The following is a 19,870-nucleotide window of genomic DNA, read 5'->3' as shown; positions in this document are numbered from 1 at the left end:
GACGACAACAGTCACCTTTACTCTGCTTTGCATGTACAGAGTTTGCACAACCTTTACATGTTGAGAGAATGATGTGTTTCAAGCAATTTACTTTAGACCCTCAGGTTGTTTTAAAGGAGTCCCGATCGTTATTTGATGCAGCGATAGGCAGAAAGAGAAAGACTCGCTCGACCTCAGAGAATCCAGCATTGTCTTCACACTCTGAGACTCTTCTACGTTTCTCGATTGATGTCTTCAAACATCCAAAGAACTGCTGAGTCTGGTCGACAGAACACAGTGTTGGCATCGAATGCTTCTCCAAACCACGATATGTTAAATGTGTATGTTTCAAACATGTTTGTGACCACAAAACCGGATATTTATAATGACAAGTGGAGACGTTTTTCCAGTGGCGTTTGTGGGGACAAAACTGGGTATTTTAAGCCAAAACATGATCTTTTCAAAACCCTAACCAAGTTGCTGTTGTACTTAGATCTAACCAGACCTTAGCCCCAGCATTGTCTCAACATAAAATTGAAAAGGAAACATATATTTTTAACATATCCACAGTTTGCAGAAACGTACACCATTCATTCTGGAGATTGGGTTGATCCTATCTTTCATCATGTGGTGATGTTTTTTCTGCATTACATTATTATCAGTCTGATGAATCCAGAACGGGGTTAGTAGTGCAGTTTGCTTCTCTTTGTAACACTGGCGGGCTTGTTTGTGGGTACAAATTGTATCGTGTACGCACACGAAAATAAAGAACCACTGAGGCTGATGGGAATGTGATTAATTCACACAAATATTCAGTCATAAAGCATAAAGTAGAGATCAAAGTGAAAAACTGACCTCATGATGACGCTGAAAGTTGTTACATTCATCCTGTGGAGACGACGAATATGTGCACCAAATTTCATGGCAAACCATCTGCTATTCATCACGACAATTAACTAAAAGCCTGCTGATGGCGCTGGACAAGGAGGGGGTTGTTAAAATCAGTAAGATTCATCAGTGAGACCATGAATATCTGTAGAAAATGCCATGGAAATCCATTTCAGACCACCCAGCCTTGCCATCCCTAGAGCCACGCTGCTGGCACGACTAAGAGGGTCATAGACCACATCCCTTTTCATGTTATTTAATCCATTATTTGCCATGAAAAGCAGAGTTCCTGCTTTATTTCATGCAACTATACATCATACATAATCTCTTTTAATTCATGGAAAAGCATTAACATGCAAAAAATCCACCACACACTGTTTGCCCTCTGTCGCTTAATCCACACGTGTCAGGAAACGCAGCCTCTGCATGATATCGGAGTTTTAAGCACGCCATTCTCCGTCACAATCAAAAACAAAACACGCAAGGCGAGATTAGGAGTTACTGCGACTCTGATGCACACATACTGTACAGTCATGCACATAAACCCTGTCAGCTGATCCATGTTTCCATCTGCCTGAGAGCAAAGAAAACACAGAGCTGTCAAGAGATCCTTACAGAGCATTTCCTCATGTCATTACTAAAGACAGCTTATTATGTGTACTGTTGTTGGAACCTGTGAATATCCACAAAAACTATGTATGTTGGGTTATTTCCTGTAGTTGGTTTGCATGATGTTCTCACTCTTAACATACTAAAGTGCTCAGGTATGAAGTCATTTCACTTCATGCAGAGTTTGAATCGAGCAGTGCTTTTCACTGCATTTATCATGCCATTGATAAATCCAGCTGAGTGGCGTGACATGCCGTTTTCTTGCTTCAGTTTCCTCCGGCTCTGCACGGCTGGCAGTGATGCTAACAGGTCCTCTGTGGTGGAGGAGGATGCTGTATCAGAGCCGAGTCAGTGAGACACTGATGCTAATGAGGCATTAGCTTAAGCCTATAATGCGGAGCATGGCAGTTTAACATTGAGGGCGACCCTCAGCACACAACCAATCTGACTCACTGGATTTGGGATGATACCACTGATGACCTAAAAGCTACAAAACACACATTCAAAGACTAACGCGTGCTGCTCCATTGTTTACCTCATGCATCATTTAGATTGTTTTTTTGACAGAATTTTGCATAAATCTATCTGCATCTGCATGATTTCATTTTATCATTAGCTTTAGTGTCAGTAGCACTACTTTTATCCTGATAATGAATATAAGCACAAAGTACTGGCAGCCTGCAGCTTCAGTCCAAGTATTTAGCAGCCTTCGACAATCAATCGACAGAATGTCATCAACGTAGTTTTTGTAATGCTAACTGCGATGACGACAGAGTGACTTTCGTGCGTTTGACATGGTCGCAAGCTATCAGTTTCCAAATCATTGATAAACACGCCTTAAGTAAATAACGCACAGAACGAGAAACAAAAAAAACAAAGTCATTGCATGTGCAGCACTTTCTACTTTTAGCAGATATAAGCCCTGTGTGTTTGTCTGTGTTTGTCAATCCGCCTTTTCCATCTCAGAACAAAGTTATGAATAGTTTCTGTCTTGAAAGACTTTATTTCCATGGAGTTTGTGTAATTGAACATGAAATATCAGAGTATTTGGATTTTAGCATGACAGAACAAATGAAATGCATTTCATTTGCCTGAGGGACTTGAGCCATACAGTCCCTCCGGTTTTGGCTTGAGGCCAAATCTTGTGTTACCCCCTACACATTCCTCTAATCTCATCTTTGTAAACGTATTAGCGAGGCTCCTGTATCTGTACAGGAGAGTTAAACCAGCTCCACGGTAGCCTCTGAGCCTATTCTCTGCCTTTAGGTTAAACAGCTACAATCAGTGATTTGTGTCTATCGCCATTAAAGCCTCAACACTCTGAGTAATGCTTAAATGTGGATGTCTGCATGAGGGCCTTGTGTATTTAACATTAATGTGATCGCCTTGTTGTCTCGTGATGTTACCTGTGTGCCTGTGTGTGTTTTGATGTTTCTTTGAACAGTGGCAGCTCTGAATCGGAGCCAAGTCTCCCCTCAGGGTACAATAAAGTTAATCTTATCTTGTGTTTCCATTAGCGTGAGCGTGTTGCCTTTGAATGAATGAAGACGAGAATCATTTCATGCTCGCTCCAGGTAGACTGCAGGCTTTAAGTGCATCTTTCAAATTCCTTTTTAAAGCCAGACTTTCACGAATCTTAATCTAAACCTCCGCCACTCACTGCATTGCCAAGTGAGGAAAACTATCTAAATCCATCTACTTAAAGCCTAACGTGAACTTCTTAACCTTTTACGAGCGGCAGGACGCGAGTTGGACTTTCATGGACTGCTGACGCTGTCAAGAAACACACAAATACTGTCATTTAAAATCTACACTGACAGCTTAGACTTTCATTTTTCAGTCACAGTGGTGATCTTAAAAAAACCCATCTGCACAGCCATGTGGGTGAAAAGCAGAGTAGAGGGAGCCACAGTTGGACATTTTGGGAAATATCCTCATTCACTCTCTTACCGAGCCTTACATGAGAAGATTAATACCATTTTCATATTTGCGTGCAGTGTGAAGCCAACAGGTGGTTAGTTTAGCTTAGCATAAAGTCTAGAAGCAGGGGGAGACAGCCAGCCTGTCTCTGCCTGAAGTTAAAAAAATACACTGCTTCCAGCTAAGAATTAGCCTGGCACATCACCAACTTAAACCACAGCTTGTCCTTTTTACACTTCGGTTTGTGTGCGGATGAGATGAACGTGGTAGAACACGTTGATTAGTGAGCTTTACATTTGTTTGCCCTCGTTTCCAGTCTGTATGCAAAGATAAGTTAAGTGTTTCCTGGATCAGCTTCATATTTGCCACACAGATATGAGAAGGCAATTAATCCTCCTCATTTACCTCGCGGCAAGGAGACATATAAGCAGAAAGATTCCGTCCATGAGGTGTAAGCCAGACAGTCAAAGTCTTATTAATTATATAAAAGTCAAACGGTGTGGATTACAAGTTTAAAATATAGCACAAAACTGAAAAACTGAACCTGAAAGTACTCAAAAACTGCACTAAATGTACTCAGTTACTTTTAATCATTTAGGCTGACAGTCCAAGAATATAATAAAACCTTGAAGACTTTCAGTACAAATCTTAATTTTGGGTGACCAACCCCAAAAGAGGAGTGGATGTTACAAGGTTTAACTTACCACAGAGGTAAAAAAAAAAAAAAAAAAAAGGACAATATTCTTTTAATCACGCTGCAAAATAATGACAAAAATGTCACTCTTGAATCCTGTTTGTATGATAGTACCTATCACACATGACCTCACCTATCCGATGTATGCTTGATTTGCAAGTTGTGGTTTCTGCACAACACAGGAGTGAATACATGATCAGAAACACTTTATACTCTCTCCATGGGGTTCTAACATGTGCTGCAGCTCTGCTAGCTCTCATATTCCCTTATTTGACTGAACATGTAAGTACAATAAAGGCGTACAGGGCTTTGTGGCATGTTTGCAGCATATTTCAGTCTTCCAAACATTCTTCCAGCATTCCTCGACCTTCCATGGAGACTGTCACTGTACTACAGTGGCAATTAAATGACTGAGCAAATGGATGCTTACAGTCCTTGTTGATTACTGAGCTTTCTAAGCCATACAGATTTTAATGACAGCTTGAGTTTGTTTGCATGTGGGTCACTGAGGCTTCAGCCTCCAGTGTCTGGCTCCATAGTCGAGCCGGTGCCTCCCTGTTTTTGACCTTAGTCCCGGTGCTTGTTTACCTGCTGAGAGGAATGTAGAGTTATGTAAGGCTTAATCTATCAGAAAGTACATGTCCCTCTGTTGCCTGGACCACAGGGCAAAACACACAAACACACGGATGTCCACACTGACTCACACACAGACAAACAGCTTAATGATATGGCCTTTCTGGTGTCGCGCACAGCATATCCAAACTGTGCTCACATAAAGAAACATAACCTTGTGTACACACAGCTAAGCTTTACAACACACACTGCATACACAAGTGTTAAGGTCTTACGCCGTGTCTGAGCTCACTGTGTCCCGAAGCATGCACTTTTATGGCCAATAACCAGGCTTTTACGGTCGCACAATAACGATAAAGGTCCACTCAGCTTACACATGTCGAACACACACACATCAGGTGCTGTTAACCAGAGTGTGTTGCCATTATAGACTCAGCTCTGACTATGGAAATTCCCCCTCATGTTTGCTGAAAACGCACATCTGACGTGCTTCCGTTATATGTTTGCGTGTTATTGACGCGCAGACGAGGTCAATATTTCTTTCCGGAGGTTTCTATTCATGGAGCCCACCCGGCACAAACTGTGTGCTGCCCCCATGCATCTCCTCTGCGGCCTCATACTGGTCTGGGACTGGGCCAGACACAGCACCCTCAGAAAGTCTGCAACACACCACGTCTGATATCAGTGGGCCATGCCTTGTAAGGTTTTCACATAAACATATCAGTGTATTGAAAGTAAAAATAAACGTCTGCACACAGAAAGCACACGTGTGACAAATATATGCACATAACTGCAGTTGAACACAATAAAAAGACGTGTTGCAACCATTTTGCTTTGTATGCAGAGTTCCAGTTCAACATACTGCACGGTATCTTACATAATCTTATATTTGAGTAAGATAATTACCTGAAATTCATTCTTATGTTGGTGTAACAGGGAGCTGTATGGTTACAGAGTCACAGCTGTTCTTACTGGCAGGTTTATAGTCACAAATATGAGGGGTTTTTTTATGCAACAGCAACACTATAGATGTTCTGTTAATTCAGTCAAGCAAGGACTTGAGTCACCTGCTTCCCGTATATACCTGTGAGAGTTTTACAACATGTACACACAGGAGTCTTATTCCATGGTGTAACTGCTTCTTATATGCCCCAGATGAACTTTTCACCAGCAGCTGTCTGCAGGAGTTTGAAACTGGGCCCAATCCTATTAGAGGGACTGGGTTAGTGCCTATAGGAATCTTAGTCAGCAGCACAACACCCACAAAACCGAGGTCACACCAGGGGCATGTTTGCATGCGCAGCAGCCAAGTAAATCATCCATCAAACATGCCAGCCACGAGGCTAAAGCTTACAGAACAGGACAGAGTTGGAGACACACATCCAGAGGAGCTTAATGGAGAGCGGTGGCACGCAAAGATGCAGCACCCAAAACCTTATGACCAAATCCAGCAAACAGCCCGGTGCAAGAGACCTGCATGGACTGTGTGCTGTCTGCAAACAAGCAAACCGATTCGAAAACAAAGATCCAAACAGCCATGAAATCAGCAGCAGGTGCAGAATACTTGATGAATGATCCACTGTGGGGCAGAGGAACAGCTCCTCTGGGTGGCTGTGATAGGTGCACCAAGGTGTCCAACAAACAAAATAAACATGAGATTATCTTAGTATTAATGGCAAGTGTGCTGTAAACAGAGCGTGACCTTTCATTTGGTGCCTCATGCTTACACAACTAAACAAGACACACCTGCATATGTTATGAGTGGAGGCTGTTTTGCAGTCAACTCCCAAAGTTCTATTTTTTCCAACAAAACATGGACTTGATACTTGTTTTTGTCCTACTAAGGAGAAAGCCAGGGCTGGGAGGTGAACGGGGTTTCAGATGGCTTATTGTTATCAAAATAGCAAACCGTAGCCTTGGTCCAATGAGCGACCTGCTTTCTGATACAGAGGGGATCATTATGTCCATATTTGACATTGGAATAAATTCTGCAAGGCCACAAACAAGCTTCTGAAACATCAGAGCAACGCCGGAGCAGAACTTTGTCCTTTTGGGGTTGATATTGCAATGTTTGCTGTTAAACAGGATCCTGAGTGCATCACTCACCAAAAGCATGTGTGTGATTGAGCAAAGATCAAGAGGTAGTCGCCTCAAAATCAGCCATTTTAATGGTTTTATTCTGTATTAGCATTTTAAAACTAAAACTGAACTAAACAAATCTAATTTATTATGAATATGCTCAACACTAGTAAGCTAGTTAGCTGGTCATGCTAACATTTGGCTTACACTTGCACAGATAAACATTTGACCTGCTAATTACGGCTGCTAAGCTAAGGTATGATTGGACGATCACTGCGCAGGAGATGGGGTTTAGAAAGCAATCAATGAATGACTTATTAAAAAAGACAGAGCCCTTTAACGTGCATCAATAAGGAGAGGATTTTTCACAACCTAGCAACCCAGAATTTGCTCATGAATAGGCTATAACTTATCTATTCAGCATCACCTAAATGTTGAGATGCTGTGAGTCGCCTAAATGTTTGTTTACAAAAGACCAGATTGTAGTTGCTCCAGTTAATCATCGGATTAGGGAGAGTGGCAAGTGTCTCAAATTGCCACCACACATGGCTCAAAGCTGGCCTGAGGAAAACAAAAACATGCTGCGACGGCACCGAGAAATAAACGACACAAATGGGAGCAATATGTGATTTCCTGATGGTCCCTGCAGACACATTAAATGCTGCTTTAAGAAATCAATCCCGCCCTGTTCTGTGGATTTGAAAGGCCTTTGTGGTGAAATAACAGTGTATACTTGGTGCCTGACCACTGTGAAAGAATACAGACTCGATGAATCAAGGTAGAATCAACGTGACCACAATGAACAAGACAGTTCAATGCTCTTGTCCCATTTAACAGCATTTAAGATCGAACTTCACAGCTTACTGTCTTGGCACCATTTCCCCGGTTTGAATCAAAGTTCGACCCCCGTGTCCAACAAGATGTAACACTGCCTCAGAACATTGCCCTGTCATTAATTTGAATGTTATGTAAAGAGTTGTTTTTGAGCAGAGCGCCCTATCTTAAAGCAGGCCCGGTGATAGCACAGCGTTACATAAGATGCATCAGAGGGTGCTGTCTTGTTGTGTTCTCGGTGGTTGCTGATGTATGAGTTTGGCTTCTGATGGGACATGTTAACAGTTAACAGTGACCCAGCAGGACCGGAGCAGGACTTTCGTTCGGCTCCAAAACACTTGGATAACGCTGCGGTCAAGTGCTGTTCAGAATGCAGTGTGATCGGTATTATGGCCGTACCGGACGTTCAGCCTGTGTGCATGTTTCAGTCCTTACATGAGAGCGCATGAGATAATTCCACTGAACTGCATTTAAAATACATTCAAATTCTATGTGAGCTATGCTGTGACAATGGTATGAATGAGAATGTGAACGTCAAATGATGAATTTATTTAAAAATAAGCCCCTGTTAGCATTGCCACTGTGAGCGTGTTAGCTTGCCTTTAGCTTTGCTTTGCATCAAGCACGTAGGCTCCGCAAGTCACCGTGGCAAGAGGTCGTGCACATCCCAATTTCTGAGACGAGCCACCCGCTGGGCTTTTCATTTAATCCAAGACAGCTGGGGCCACGGTGCAGACGCCTGCTTTGTCTGATAGGCAATGCAGCCTTGATCAACATATTAGATTTCGGCGAAAGCTGCTGTATTTTTGAGAGGCAAAATTCAATTTCAGGTTATTAATATTTATTACGTCTTCCATTAAACAAAGGATAAAGATTATGGAAGTAGGGACGGATATCCTCAGCCTTCCATTTATTACAGTTACTTCCTGAAAAATAATGTGTTGAAAGCACAATATAGTTATGGCCCTGCCAGCACATATGATTAGAATTTATGATTCCAGTGAATCTTTCTGAACTTCAGTGCTCTCATTTTCCCTCATTCCCTATAGCACACAGGGATCATGCTGTAAGAATAATCATGTATACGGCACTGGTCCTATAATCTCCTTAATTAATAAAATGTACACTGTGTTTTGAAAGAAGATTTATCAGTCTGTACGAAATCTTCTGAGTTCTGATTCTTCTGTATGATTAAATATGCTGCGGGATCATGACGTTTTATTTGATTTGCACAAAAAAAAAAAAAAAAAAAACAGGATGAGGTAGAGTTCACAAGATCATCCATAACATCCATCCTGCTTTAGACACACACTTACGATGCTAAAAGCCCATTTGGATAGCACTATAGAACAACAGCACTATATGTTTATTTAGAAGCAGGCAAGTCTGGTTTGTGTGTGACAGTAACTCATTCAAGCGTCTGCTGTCAAATATAGGTGCTTAATGCTAACTTTACATGGATAGATGCAAATAAGAACTAATGCAGCCATGTCTGTGAATACTGAGGCCCAAGAGAAGCAAAGAGAAAGGAAATACAGGAGGCCCAAGAACAGAGCCCCGGGGCACGCCGCAGTTCACAACAAGTAATACGGTTCCCATGGGAGACCATAAATTCCTTCTATGACACGAGGGGAGCCAATCAAATGCAGATTCTAATGTGCCGGCCCACGAATTAAACGTATAAATCACGATGGCGTGATCAGCGGTGTCAAAAGCTGCTCTTAAATTTAACGCCAGCAAAATGGGCAACTGCCAAACTGGAAAGGCTTTAGGTGTTGGTGGAAAGAAGCGTGGGTGAGAGTGTGTGGCATTAAGCCAATGCCGCCTTTCACACACAAATCCACCATGCTGATAATTGGACCCAACAACAGTCCTAACAGTTTTCCATGGCTTAACTAGCCCCAGTGACACCTGAGCCTTTCAAGACTGGAGCTAATTTAGCCTGTGATCATTTATAGTTTATGATCAGTTCTCCCTCAAATAAGGAAGTTCATATATGTAGCTGTCATTGGACAAAACCTCCATCTGGTCAGCAAAGAAGAACACTAACTTCAGTTATATATCAGCAGCCTCATTGGTTCGACCTGCCTACCTGTGCAGCCTAAACTTTTGCTTTTTTTTGTTTTTGCAAGGTGCCCGTAATCTAACCCTGAGTCCATCCGCTTCACTTTACTGCCGCAGGAGCTGTGATCTCATGCTTTAAACCAAGCCATGGCCAAGTCGGGGGTCACTGAAGGGCTCTGCTATTACACCACATGATGTAACCAAACAAGGCCTCTGTGCAGGTCAGCCGGCTGTCCATTCAGCCTGATGAAAACAGAGAACGGCCGGGGATTTTATCGGAAATTCAATTTCATAACAACAGAGAGGGGGAGCTGTTATAACATGCTGGCACAGCGTGTTATGACACAGAGCGAAGGGGGGAGACAGACAGACAGCTATTAAACAGGTAAAAAAAAAGGAAAAAGAGGGCAGATCGCAGTGTGGAACAGCAGTGATGTGTGAAGCTGGTCTAATTTTAGCCGAAGGTCACTGGGTACTGTCTGGCTCGCCCTGCCAGCTGAAAAAAAAAAAGCCCAGCACAATATTTTGTGCTATGCAATTTAGGTGAACAGGATCTCCCTGTCCTCATCTCTCCTGACATTTGTGTAAGATTATGTGGCGAGGAGTTCAATCGTGCCTTGAGGTGGCCATGCATCAAAAACAGCTTTGGCAAGTATGCAGGGGTTTTTTTCACTCTGTTTATAAAACAACTGCTGGGAACACACATTAGGCACTGTATGACTGGGTACATACTGTACTGAAAACACACATTCATACATGCACTCTATTTGTGTTTGTCGGTAATGTATGTCAGCCGCAGCCTTCTGGCCTCCGTCGGCAGCTGGCGCTCTACGCTGCCTGATACCGAGCATACATGCCATGTTTCATTTTACAGTTTCTACACCGAATTACCATAAGGTACGCCTTTAGTGATTGCCAGAGGGCAAATTCAGGTGTTGCAGCAGCACAAAATCAGAGAAGCAAGTACAGACACATAAATAAAAAGGAAGAAACCAATTAATAAGAAGTAAAAGAAAATGATATGAATAAAAACGGAAACATGAGAAAGGGAATTTAAGTCAAAATTGCAATGCTGTATGTACAGCACCCACGACCAGCGTGCATGTACTAATCAGCAAAGTCAGCAGCAAGTATAAATACTAGACACACATATATAGTATACATGTGTATGTAAGAGTAATATAATAGAAACTACATTTTTTTAATATTGTAAATATATATATATGATATAGTATGAACAGTGCTGGCTTCATTAAATTGAGGGATTCAACAGTGCAGACAAATCCTGACTTTTAGTCCAAAAGCACAGGATCCTACATTTCCCACAATGCAATGCAATAGTCTCTCTTCATTACATCCTGCCTGGTTGGATAAGCATCTTTCAAACTTTCAGTCCCGCATGTCTGTTCAGAATTTGAAGTCTCAAGCCCATAACCCTGTTGATGTCACTGTGACATCATCAGGGTTATTTTCTCAGACTTTAAAAAGCTCCAGAATATATTACACAACTGTTTTCACAGGCTGAGAAGTACTAATCATGACTAGTAACTGATCTCCATGTGTAAAATAAGTGGCGCGCCCCTTTAGAAATCCTTCTCCTCTCAGCTGTTTCTACTTATTCCATCTTATGATGTGTAATCTAATAAGGAAGTGCCGATCTGGCTTTTACCTGGTGCCTTTTCTGAAAAGTTGTACAATCAGTATAAATAATGACTGGGAAGCTTTTTGCCAAATAATGTGTCATCAACCAGCTGGGGACAGGAAGTGTTTACGACTGTCTCTGCAGCCACGCATCAGCAACAGCTCAGTCAGAATGAGGAGGCTGACGCACCGCTTAATCATCGGCCATGTCGAGGGGGGATTTTAGCTCTGTTACTCTGCCCAGTTCTCTCTCCTTCCCTCTGTGCCTCCATGCCAAAATCTCACTCAGTCCTACACCAACACACTATAAACCAAACCGCCTCCCCCTCCTCCCCCCTTTCCCTCTCAGTCCCGGTGCGAGCTGATGCATGCCACGGAAGCAGTGACGTCAGTTGTTTACTGTCTTGTAGGCCGCAGCTCGCTGTAGTGCAGCAGCACATCCAGCAGGGCTTATGTAACTCCACAGCCTGCTGCATGACAGCATGACAGGCCATTTACTGCAGAGCTGGGGGGTGGGGGGTTATGCTGCACCCTGCACTACATCACCCACTCCCACATAAGCACAGGTGCATGCACACACTGTATGCAGACATACAGTTACAAACAGCCAGTTAGCTTTCCTCTCCACTGCACTGCATTGTGTGAGAAGCGAAAACACAGTGGGTTCACTGCTGGAGCACATAGTAGCTCCAAGTCTACCTCCTCCCTCCCCACACACATCCCAGAATCCTTCACTGCAGCAGCAGCAGCAGCAACAGCAGCAGCAGACAGGTAAACAACTCTGGCCATGTGACTCAGGGCTCAGTGCTGTGCAGCTTGTCACGCACAGGCACAGGGCGCCCCCTGTTGGCAGCAGGAAGCAGTAAACAACACCAAATTTGGGCTGCTGATGAGGCGAGAAGCCAGAGTCTATTCTATTTTTCAGATCAGAATGGAGCCCTTCTGTGTTATTGGAACGCTGCTATTCTGCTATTCTCGGCCAGCTGAACTTATGATTGAATTCATTTCATTCATTTAGTTCAGTTAAATAAATAATAATAATAAAAAAAAAACTGAAACTGAAAAGAAAACCTGTCACAGAAGATTTTTAGCTATGTTTGAAATCTAAACAGACACTCTGTAGGTCTTTACACATCAATCTTTTAGCTGTTTTCCAGTGTCTCAAAATCATTCTGGAGGTTTTGATCATTCCCACCATGAAAACCAAAAATGCAAACACACACACACACCAAAGGTCAGGGACAATGACTGAGCGGTACCTTTGGCCTGGAAGATTCACAGTCTCACTCAAAGACACTAAAGCCGCCATCCAAGTGAATGATTAAATAGTCACGTAACTAGCTGAATAAATGTGATGCTTGACTGATCCTCCTGACTCCTCCTGAGCATCAGCATCTGTGGAATCTGCATTAGTACAAGCCTCAGATACTGTCGACTGGAAACAAGACATCACTGGAACTATTTGGCACCTCTTAAAAAGAAGCAGCGTGCACTTGGAATTACACCAGCTACCATCTAATGGTGCGAGTGCCAAAACAAGTTTGTGATGGAAACAAAGTGCAAGGTTAAAGGGCATAAGCAAGAAAACAAATACCTCTGTGTAACCTTAAATGACCGAAGCCATTACATGACAGCGCAGTAGAACAAAAACATGATGTTCAGTTCATACATGACACCATTTATAATCTACGCATACAACAGGCTTATCCTATCCACATAATTGTTTTCCCCCAGCAGGTTAGTGCTTAGTAATGAGTTTTTGTCCGGTCCTGAAATCCATTTGCAAATATTATTAGGGGGCATCAAGGTGTTTCCTGCAGCTCTTATCATTTGCCAGAAAAATGTCCAAACCTGGTTTTACTGGCAGCTGAGAGTAACGATGAAGGAGTCATTAACTTTGATCTCAAATATTCTCCCCTGACACATCTTGGTTTCTTCTCACTTTCTGCTGGGGTTTGGTTTATCTGGCTGTGGTCTTGCGTAGCAAAAGTCACACCTTGCCAAGCTCAAAGGACGCTGCTTGTGTTCTCAGTTTGCACTTGGGAGGAAACCCATGTGAAGACAGAGAAAGAATGCAAACTCCTCTCAGAGGACCCAGACCCATTTACTCCTTAAAAAAAAGAACAGATAGTATCACTGGGTTTATAATACATTATTTGCTGAATCATGACTGTCGTAATTATTGTTGAGCTTATGCTTGAAGTTAAGATAATACTATTTCCTGCGACCAGAGGACTCTGACCCAAATATCTTTTACATAATCATTGCAGTGACGAGAAACGCCTTTCTGTGGTCAGCAACTATCCATTCCTATCTTTTACTGCCAGCTTACTACTGACTTCTTTGCTCCAGGCCCATGATGGTAAACAACCTCACTGACTGACTGCACCACCTCAGCACTGCATTGTCTCAATGTCGCCCTCCGCTGGTGAATGGCAGAGCAACACAATTATGTCTACGGGGAATTTACACCTTTTTCAAGATAATGTTAATTAATTTTAATTTACAAACATTAATTATGTTTTATTATAATAAACATTAATCTGACAATAAATCATAAAAAGTTATTTTTTTTTCTATATTAAATTAAAAAAAAAAAAACAGAAATGTAGCACAATGGGTATGAAACATGTACATACAAGAAAAAAATTAGCAAATAAATCACAGATCTAATGAGAGATTTCAGATCAAACATTCAAAAAGTGGCAATTTAAAGTGTGAAATCTGAGCTTCACGAGGCTAAATTTAGTTATTTAAGCTTCGAAACCTAAATAAACATTGTCGGGGAACAAAAGTTCCGCTTGTGTTTCCAGGGGGAACGTTTTCCGTGGCGGTCCCCACTTTAAATATCAGGAAGTGTTCAACATGAAGCAGAGAGTGAGAAGTCAGACAGAATGAGGGCAAGGTAACTCTCAGACCTGATATATTTCATTATTTTCTCTAATGAATCATTGCTGTTCGTCAAATAGAGCTAAAGAGTGACACTTCCTACTTTGGCGGTCTGTTTTCACAATGAAAGCGCAACGAACATCAAACGCTTAATGTGTTCACGTTTCGTTGTTTGTGAGCAGAACATCACATTGAGCCGCCCTTAAAAACACAGAATTCATTGTTAATATTTCCTTGTTTGTCGGCGAATGTCCGTACTTCTCTGGACAGACCCGAACAACACGGACGTCATATGACAACAGAAACTTTTATTTTGAAAATGAAGTAACCGGACTTGGCAGTTCCTAGTTTTCTGTTAGACAGCAATAAGTGCGAAGTAAGTACTTTCAAATGTACGATTAGTGGCTAATAATAAGTAAAAAGTGTTGTACTTTACATGGATTATTAACGTGGTGAAAAATTTTAATGCTTCCCACCATGTTTTGATAGTTTTATTCATATTTGTTGAAGCCTTTCTGCTGCTTGTAAACTCAAAGCAGTTGTTTTCAGACATGTCAGGACACGTCAGGACCAGTAATCTGTGACTAGATTTGCTTCTTAATCACTGACTCCAGTTTGGTGTTGTGCATGAATTGGACACATTGCTAGATTTGACAGCCCTTGTCCATTATTTAAAATTGGTGTAGCAGCTAAATGGGTGCAAAAGTGCTGTAAGCAAACTTTAGCCAACATATGTGTCATTCCTGAGGTACATTCTGGCTTTCTATACTTAATTTATGAATCTGTCTGATCTCATAAGAAAGTTATTTGGCCATTGAGAATCACTCATTGATCATCTGATTACTGTATACTAATCTGTAGCCTGTAATTCATATCACTGTTGGGCTGCAAATAATTATTTTCATTATCAAAAGTAAGTTTTTATTGTTAAAATTAAAAACTTCCTTATCAAATATATTTAGTGGGCTGATATTACATAATAATAATAATGACAGATCAGATACTAAAATGTCACAATGAAAACAAAACCAATTATAATAAGAGCAAAAGCAATTTGAGATGCAACTAATAATTATTTCCATTATAGATGAAGCTGGTTGTTTCACTGATTAACCATTTGATATTTAAAATGTCAGAAAAAAGTGAAAAATGAAAAGAAATGCCCATCGCAATTTCCAAAAGCCACAGGTGACTCCTTCATATCGGTCATTTTGTCCAATTGACGACTAAAATCCAAAGATATTGTGTTTACTGTCACCTATGACAAATGAATATATAATTATCACATTTGAGAAGGTTAGACCAGAAAGTCATTGAGCATATTTGTTTGGAAAAATGCCTTAAATTGATTACCAAAATAATTGCTGATTATTTTTCTGCTCTTTCTGTTTCAGCTCCATATGATTCATTCATTTATTGGAACAAATGGACTATTTCTGGACTCTAACCATACTGCAAAAGTGCTTCACTGATCTGCCACTGATTTTTTAATCTCTGACACGTATTATAGACCTCACAATGGAGGGAACTTCCAAAAGTGATGCTGCAGACCAGCCCTCTGTTGCTGCTCAGGTTCCTTTCCTTCACCTGTGTAACACTTTAGAGAAAATCCAGAAGTCTAAACTCCGTCCAGACAAATCCAAGATCCTTGGGGATTTTATTGGGTCATGGAGGAGCTTTCATTCTGCCCTCCACAAAGACAACCCCAAAACAACAGACTCTTTCTACCCAGCTATGCGCCTCATCGTCCCCCCATTCGAACGAGAGCGTATGGCGTATGGCATCAAAGAGAACATGTTGGCTAAACTCTACATCGATGTATTAGGTCTCCCAAAGAATGGCCCAGAAGCCAATAAACTGCTGAACTACCGTGCTCCGACTACATCCCAAGGAGAAGCTGGAGACTTTGCCGGCATGGCGTACTTTGTGCTGAAGAAACGGTGCACCAGTCAGGGAAACCTCAGCGTCAAAGAAGTCAATGACTTCCTGGACTCTGTGGCCATCAACAATGCCAACAAGCAGAAGGATCTTGTGAAAAAGAGTCTGCTGCATCTCATCACCCAGAGCTCGGCTCTTGAGCAAAAATGGCTCATCAGAATGATCCTGAAGGATATGAAGCTTGGGATCAGCAAAGAAACTGTTCTCCAGGTCTTCCACCCAGATGCTGCTGACCTCTACAATGTCACCACAGACTTAAACAAGTTGTGTCAGCAGCTCCACAACCCCTCTGTGTCTTTAAGTGAAGTCTCTATCGGACTCTTCTCTGCTTTTAAGCCGATGCTGGCAGCTGTTGCGAACATCCGTAATGTGGAGAAACAGATGGGGAACAGCCCTTTTTACATTCAGACCAAGCTGGATGGGGAGCGCATACAACTGCACAAAGACGGGGACGTGTACAAGTACTTTAGCCGAAATGCCTTTGAATACACCCAGCAGTTTGGAGGTTCCCCACTGGAGGGCTCACTGACACCTTACATCCACAATGTTTTCAAAAGCCACGTCGTAAACTGTATCCTTGACGGTGAGATGATGGCGTACAACCCGACCACTGAGACCTTCATGCAAAAAGGGAGCAAATTTGACATCAAGAGACTGATGGAAGACTCTGAGCTGCAGACGTGCTTCTGCGTGTTTGATGTGTTGTTAGTCAACGACCAGAAGCTTGGCAAGGAAACTCTGAAGAAGCGCTCCGAAACCCTTCAGACAATTTTCACCCCCGTCAAGGGAAGGATACACCTGGTGCCAAAGACAGACGGCAGAACCATGCAGGAGGTGGTGAATGCCCTCAACGATGCCATTGACAACAGAGAAGAGGGGATCATGGTGAAGGATCCTTTATCCATCTACAAACCTGACAAGCGGGGGGAGGGATGGCTGAAGATAAAGCCAGAATATGTGGATGGCTTGATGGATGAGCTCGACCTGCTGATTGTTGGTGGCTACTGGGGGAAAGGGAGACGGGGTGGTATGATGTCCCATTTCTTATGTGCTGTTGCTGAAGCTCCAAAGCCTGGCGAGAAACCCTCAGTTTTCCACACTCTCTGCCGCATCGGCTCTGGCTATACCATGAAGGAATTGTATGACCTTGGTTTAAAGCTAGCCAAGCACTGGAAAGTCTATCGGAAAAATGACCCACCAGCATCCATCTTGTGTGGAACAGAGAAACCAGAAGTTTACATTGAACCCTGCAACTCGGTCATCATTCAAGTCAAGGCAGCTGAGATCGTGGGAAGCGACATGTATAAAACCAACTGCACTCTGCGCTTCCCCAGGATTGAAAAGATCCGTGATGACAAGGAGTGGCACCAGTGCATGACTCTGGCAGAGCTGGATCAGTTCCGCAGTAAGGCGTCTGGGAAACTGGCCTCGCGGCACCTTCGCATCAATGACGATGAACCACAAAAGAAGAAGCGCAAGCTGCCAGCCAAACCCAAGAAGGTGGTCGGCATCATTGACCACTGTAAGCCCCAGGACCTCTCTGGGGTTACAAAAGAGACAGACATGTTTGAGGACGTGGAGTTCTGTATCCTGAATGGCACAGAGGATCACTCCAAGGCTGAGCTGGAAAAGGGTGTGGCCAGGTAACATGACGTCCGAGAAAAAAGCCTTTTGTGCTGTTGTTTCAGTTGTTGAATTGTTGTTGAATTAGAACATACAATAAGGATGGCCATGACAGCAGTACAAACAAGCATGAACGGTGTGAGTTTATTACCTTTTTAGTTGATATGGCCGGGATGTCAGAAAACACTTTCTTATTTAACAGTAGCATTGATGTTTTTGTCCACCTGATGAATTTAAGTCCAATAATCACTCTACTTTTAGCTCTGTTTTGCTCTTCATCAGTGTCTGAGGAAAATATCGCTCCTCAGCTGCTAAATGCTCCACTGTGTTCAGCAGCTAGTTACTAACTGTATCTGTCTGCACTGGGCAGGCAGCATGTTGCACACAGAGCTTTTTTTGCTGAAACAGCTGCGTCTGAAAACTACATTGATGACAGCTGTGGGACTGAACCAAAACAGTTAAGTTGGGGGCCAGTAAACCAAAATAGTGAGTTGAAAGATGCTAAAATGCGAAGAGGGTGCTGAGTTTTTGTTGCATTTTATTGCTTATGAATTAAACTTATTAATTTCTTCTTTCAAAATCACAGTCACAATTTTAAGCGTCCTGTCATAAATAACTGATTATCAATGTCGTTTTCTCATGAGGTGTGGAGGTATCGTGGTTCAGAACCCAGGACGGGACACCTACTGCGTGATTGCCGGCATGGAGAACATGCGTGTGAAGAACCTGACTTCGTCTGACCAGCATGACTTGGTGTGGGCCTCCTGGTTGCTGGAGTGCCTGGACCAGAAGGAGGTGGTCCCGTGGCAACCACGTCACATGATCCACATGTCGCCCTCCACCAGGGAGCACTTTGCCAAGGAGTACGACAGTTATGGCGACAGCTACTTTGTGGAGACGGATGAGCAGCAGCTGCGGGAGGTGTTTGGCTGGATCAGTAGCGCGGATGCGTCCGTGAACGTCAGCCAGGTGGAGCAGCGTTACGGTTGGGAGGACCTTCCCACCAGCATGTTCAGACCCTTCAAGGTTTACATGGACAGCTACGCCGACATAGAAGACCCTAAGACCGCTGTGCCAGCCACCTGTTTGGACATCAGGGCGCTGGAGTTTCGCTACCATGGAGGGGTGGTGATGCAGAAGTTAGAGGAGGGAGTCTCTCACGTCATTATCGCAGAGGAAACAAGACTTCTGGAGTTAAAGACTCTGAGGCGCTGCTTTAGGAAGAAGTTTAAGATTGTAAGAGATTCATGGGTCACGGATTCAATCACAGCGGGGTATCTGATGAACGACACTGACTACTTAGTTTGACGGCTTCTGGTGGGAACTACAGGGGTTAAACTGACCCAGGAAAATAATCCTCTTTAAGTAGCATTTTAACTAATTCCTAATAAGATAAGTAATAAAGTATTTAATAAAAGTCAAAAAAAAAAAAAAATCAAGACAGGCAAAATCATGGTTAAGGGTTCAATAAGAGATGTGTTTTAAAACTACACTGTGCTCAGGGGTTTCAAGCAAACCTTATGAGTTTTATTTTTGTGTTCTTAATGAGTGATTCAGGCTGCTTGTTCTTTTGTTATTGCTTTTAAATTGATGGGCTGCTGTGATAAAAACAAGGTATAATATTCTGAGAATTTGCAGCTTCGTCGTACTTTTTGTGATGCGTGTGCAAAACGGGGGTTTTGCTGAGTCGTGAACAGAAGGCTCTCTTTTTGTGAGCTGTGCCTTTGTGCTTTTATGTCTGTTTAATTGTATTTTAAGTAGCACTCGAATAAATATTTTCACTTGCTTTAAAATACAGGAAGGACTGGTGTGGCGAATTTGTTTTCTGTAACGAACTGAAATGGAATGTCTGTGAAGTGGTGGCCTTTGCCTCGGCTCTTCAGCGTGCATTCAGCGGGCAGAGAGACCGAGGGACACCACAGGGGTACGTTAAAACCGGTTCAGCTCAAGGCCCTCGAAAAAGATGTCTCCATGTTTTCCCATTTTCAAAAATGTCATCAGTGTTCCTTGGGACTCATTGATATGTTATAACCTTCATTACCATTGCCTCTAGGGTGCAGGTAGCTGCCTGTGGTGTCCTGGGTATTGTTGTGCGTAAATGCCGCATGAATACATTGTCAAAGTAAAAATGATGAGGTA

At 42.6% G+C, this 19,870-nt stretch overlaps 2 protein-coding genes across 3 annotated transcripts in view; both read left to right on the top strand.

Annotated features, from left to right (window-relative positions):
* The window catches only part of gpr137c (G protein-coupled receptor 137c), a 152,839-nt gene that overhangs the window by 44,208 nt on the left and 88,761 nt on the right, over positions 1-19,870 (top strand). The gene's annotated exons all lie outside the window — the stretch shown is intronic.
* lig4 (ligase IV, DNA, ATP-dependent) lies at positions 14,126-19,532 on the top strand. 2 transcript variants are annotated; one of them, XM_076723029.1, is made up of 3 exons: positions 14,126-14,186; positions 15,565-17,751; positions 18,376-19,532. In XM_076723029.1, exons 2-3 carry the CDS (start codon positions 15,689-15,691, stop codon positions 19,037-19,039), a joined length of 2,727 nt encoding a protein of 908 aa, XP_076579144.1. In that variant the 5' UTR covers positions 14,126-14,186; positions 15,565-15,688; the 3' UTR covers positions 19,040-19,532. The 2 variants fall into 2 exon arrangements, with proteins under 2 accessions (XP_076579144.1, XP_076579145.1); XM_076723030.1 differs by lacking the exon at positions 14,126-14,186 and adding an exon at positions 14,450-14,546.

This window comes from Chaetodon auriga, chromosome 23, assembly GCF_051107435.1.
Source record: "Chaetodon auriga isolate fChaAug3 chromosome 23, fChaAug3.hap1, whole genome shotgun sequence".
Taxonomy (NCBI): Eukaryota; Metazoa; Chordata; class Actinopteri; order Chaetodontiformes; family Chaetodontidae; genus Chaetodon; species Chaetodon auriga.
Note: the sequence above shows the minus strand (reverse complement) of the source record. Positions and strands in the feature narration are given on the sequence as shown.

Bases quoted from the DNA above. Each gene is read 5' to 3' on its own strand.
- lig4 (XM_076723029.1), top strand. From the start codon at position 15,689: ATGGAGGGAACTTCCAAAAGTGATGCTGCAGACCAGCCCTCTGTTGCT. The intron at 17,752-18,375 runs GTAACATGACGT...TTTTCTCATGAG, and splicing joins CTGGAAAAGGGTGTGGCCAG to GTGTGGAGGTATCGTGGTTC.